This window comes from Amphimedon queenslandica, unplaced genomic scaffold (assembly GCF_000090795.2).
Source record: "Amphimedon queenslandica unplaced genomic scaffold, v1.1 AMPQUscaffold_10049, whole genome shotgun sequence".
NCBI classification, from domain to species: domain Eukaryota; kingdom Metazoa; phylum Porifera; class Demospongiae; order Haplosclerida; family Niphatidae; genus Amphimedon; species Amphimedon queenslandica.
Window position 1 is genome coordinate 1,734 of NW_003549680.1, and position 3,339 is coordinate 5,072.

General features: G+C 33.9%; 1 protein-coding gene across 1 annotated transcript; it reads left to right on the forward strand.

Moving 5' to 3' along the window:
* On the forward strand, positions 1-3,310 carry LOC100633151 (WD40 repeat-containing protein SMU1-like; the record flags this gene model as incomplete). The annotated part of the gene is made up of 11 exons (XM_003391262.2): positions 1-43; positions 97-163; positions 213-356; positions 425-577; positions 638-689; positions 752-872; positions 926-1,133; positions 1,194-1,289; positions 1,359-1,486; positions 2,877-3,003; positions 3,098-3,310. Coding segments are annotated over exons 1-11 (1,335 nt in total), but the record flags the coding sequence as incomplete, so codon positions are not given.
* Positions 3,311-3,339: the final 29 nt, after the last annotated feature.

Consider the following 3,339-nt stretch of genomic DNA (forward strand, 5'->3'; position numbering starts at 1 on the left):
AGTTCTATTTATGAAAAATGGCTCTTGAAATAGAGAGTGCAGAGTAAGTAATCAAACAGTATATTCCATTTTTAATTAATTAATTATTGTTTGTAGTGTTATAAGATTAATACAACAATATCTAAAAGAAAACAACCTTCAAAGATCACTACTTACACTACAAGTGAGAATGAATAAACAAATAAATCAATAATAATAATTATAATGATTAGGAGGAGACTGGTATATCTCTCAATACAGTGGATTCTATTGAAAGTTTTGTGTCAGATATCAGTAAAGGACACTGGGACGCTGTTCTTCAAGCCATCCAGTCTCTGAAACTACCAGACAAAACATTAATTGACCTATATGAACAGGTACGTAAATCCGCCATTTTTGTTTTCATTTTGCACATGTTCCATCAAAATAATTAATTAATTAATAGATAGTGATTGAGTTGATTGAGTTAAGAGAATTAGGGGCAGCCCGTTCCTTACTAAGACAGACTGACCCGATGATAATGCTGAAACAGCAACAGCCGGAGCGATACATCCACCTGGAGAACCTACTGGCAAGATCTTACTTTGACCCGAGAGAAGTAAGTGGTTGCCGCCATTGTATGGTAGAGGATATATTACATGTTGTTATCTACTGTTAGGCCTACACTAATGGAAGCAGTAAAGAGAAGAGAAGAGCTGCTATAGCTAATGGTATTGAATTGTATTTTATTGATTTATTTATTTATTTATTTATTTATCCATTTGCTTTTTAGCATTATCTGGTGAAGTGTCAGTAGTGCCTCCGTCAAGGTTACTGGCACTGTTAGGTCAATCTTTAAAATGGCAGCAGCACCAGGGACTGCTACCACCTGGTTCAACAATTGATCTATTCAGGTTATTAATCAATTCATTAATTAATTTTATTGTTTATTTATTTATTAATTAAGAGGTCGTGCTGCCATGAGAGACTCAGAGGAAGAGAAGTATCCAACGTTACTTAATAAAACCATAAAGTTTGGAACTAAGTCGTACCCACAGTCCGCAGTCTTCTCACCAGACGGACAATACCTGGTCACTGGTAGTGCTGATGGCTTCATTGAAGTTTGGAACTTCACTACCGGAAAAATAAGGAAGGATTTGAAGTATCAGGCACAAGTATAATAATGATAATAATGATGATGATGATGATGATGATATTATTATTATTGTCATTAGGATAGTTTCATGATGATGGATGATGCTGTCCTTTGTCTCTCATTCAGTAGAGACAGTGAACTCTTGGCATCTGGAGCCAGGGACGGAAGAATAAAAGTAATAATAACAATAATAAATAATAATCAACATACCGTATTTTTATTTCATTATTATTATTATTATTAGGTTTGGAAAGTCTCCACTGGTCAGTGTCTAAGGCGGTTTGAACATGCCCACAATGAGAGTGTGACGTCAGTCTCCTTCTCCAAGGACAGCAGTCAAATATTGAGCTGCTCCAATGACATGAGCATCAGGTAATGGCAGAGTGTTAGGACATCAATATGTATCAGGAAATGTAATAAAAGTTTGGGTTGATTTCAGAGCCATTTTTTGGAAAAAACCATGGGCTATAGCCTTGGGTATTTTTCAGAATTTTGGCGTTTTCTTAAAATGGCCGTAACTGGAAAAATTGAAGTCGGAATTGACTCAAACTTGCTACACAGCATAAGGACATCAATATGTATCAGAAAATGTAATAAAAATTTGGGGTGATTTTTTGGGCATTTTTTGGAAAAAAACCATGGGCTATAGCCTTGGGTATTTTTCAGAATTTTGACATTTTCTTAAAATGGCCGCAACTTGAAAAATTGAAGTCGGAATCAACTCAAACTTGCTACACAGCATAAGGACATCAATATTTATCAGAAAATGTAATAAAAATTTGGGGTGATTTTTTGGGCATTTTTGGAAAAAACCATGGGCTATAGCCTTGGGTATTTTTCAGAATTTTGACGTTTTCTTAAAATGGCCGTAACTCGAAAAATTAAAGTCAAAATCAGCTCAAACTTGCTACACAGCATAAGGACATCAATATGTATCAGAAAATGTAATAAAAGTTTGGTGTGATTTTTTGGGCATTTTTTGGAAAAAAACCATGGGCTATATATATAGCCTTGGGTATTTTTCAGAATTTTGACATTTTCTTAAAATGGCCGCAACTTGAAAAATTGAAGTCGGAATCAACTCAAACTTGCTACACAGCATAAGGACATCAATATGTATCAGAAAATGTAATAAAAATTTGGTGTGATTTTTTGGGCATTTTTTGGAAAAAACCATGGACTATAGCCTTGGGTATTTTTCAGAATTTTGGCGTTTTCTTAAAATGGCTGTAACTGAAAAAATTGAAGTCAGAATTGACTCAAACTTGCTACACAGCATAAGGACATCAATATGTATCAGAAAATGTAATAAAAATTTGGTGTGATTTTTTGGACATTTTGTGGAAAAACCATGGACTATAGCCTTGGGTATTTTTCAGAATTTTGGCGTTTTCTTAAAATAGCTGTAATTGAAAAATTGAAGTCGGAATCAACTCAAACTTGCTACACAGCATAAGGACATCAATATGTATCAGAAAATTTAATAAAAATTTGAGGTGATTTTTTGGGCATTTTTTGGAAAAAACCATGGCCTTGGGTATTTTTCAGAATTTTTGACGTTTTCTTAAAATGGCCGTAACTTGAAAAATTGAAGTCGGAATCGACTCAAACTTGCTACACAGCATAAGGACATTATTATGTATCAGAAAATGTAATAAAAATTTGGAATGATTTTTTGGCCATTTTTTTTGAAAGAACCATGGGCTATCATTAGTATTAAATAATTGATAAAATGAACATTGAATTGTTTATTTATTTACAGGGTACATGGTCTTAAATCAGGGAAGACCCTGAAAGAGTTCAAAGGTCATTCTTCATATGTTAATTCAGTTCTCTATATACCAGAAACCCACACCATCCTGAGCTGCAGCAGCGATGGTTCCATCAAAGTACGAATGAGATAGAGCATATACCACATTGTAGCTCAATCATTGTTTAATTATGTTTTTTACACGTTAATTAATATATTTCTTGTTTCAATAGTTGTGGAATACAAAAACTGTTGAGTGTATTGGTACATTCAAACCAACACTAGTGGGTGTGGCTCAAGGAGATATAACTATTAATAATATACACCTGCTACCTAAAGTCACTGACCAGTTTGTAGTATCTAATAGAACCAACACAGTCTGCATAATGAACACACAGGGACAGGTAACTTTAATTAACAGTTTATCATTCTATAGTTTTAGTTTAGTGGAATTGCATCTAATTATCTTGCTCCA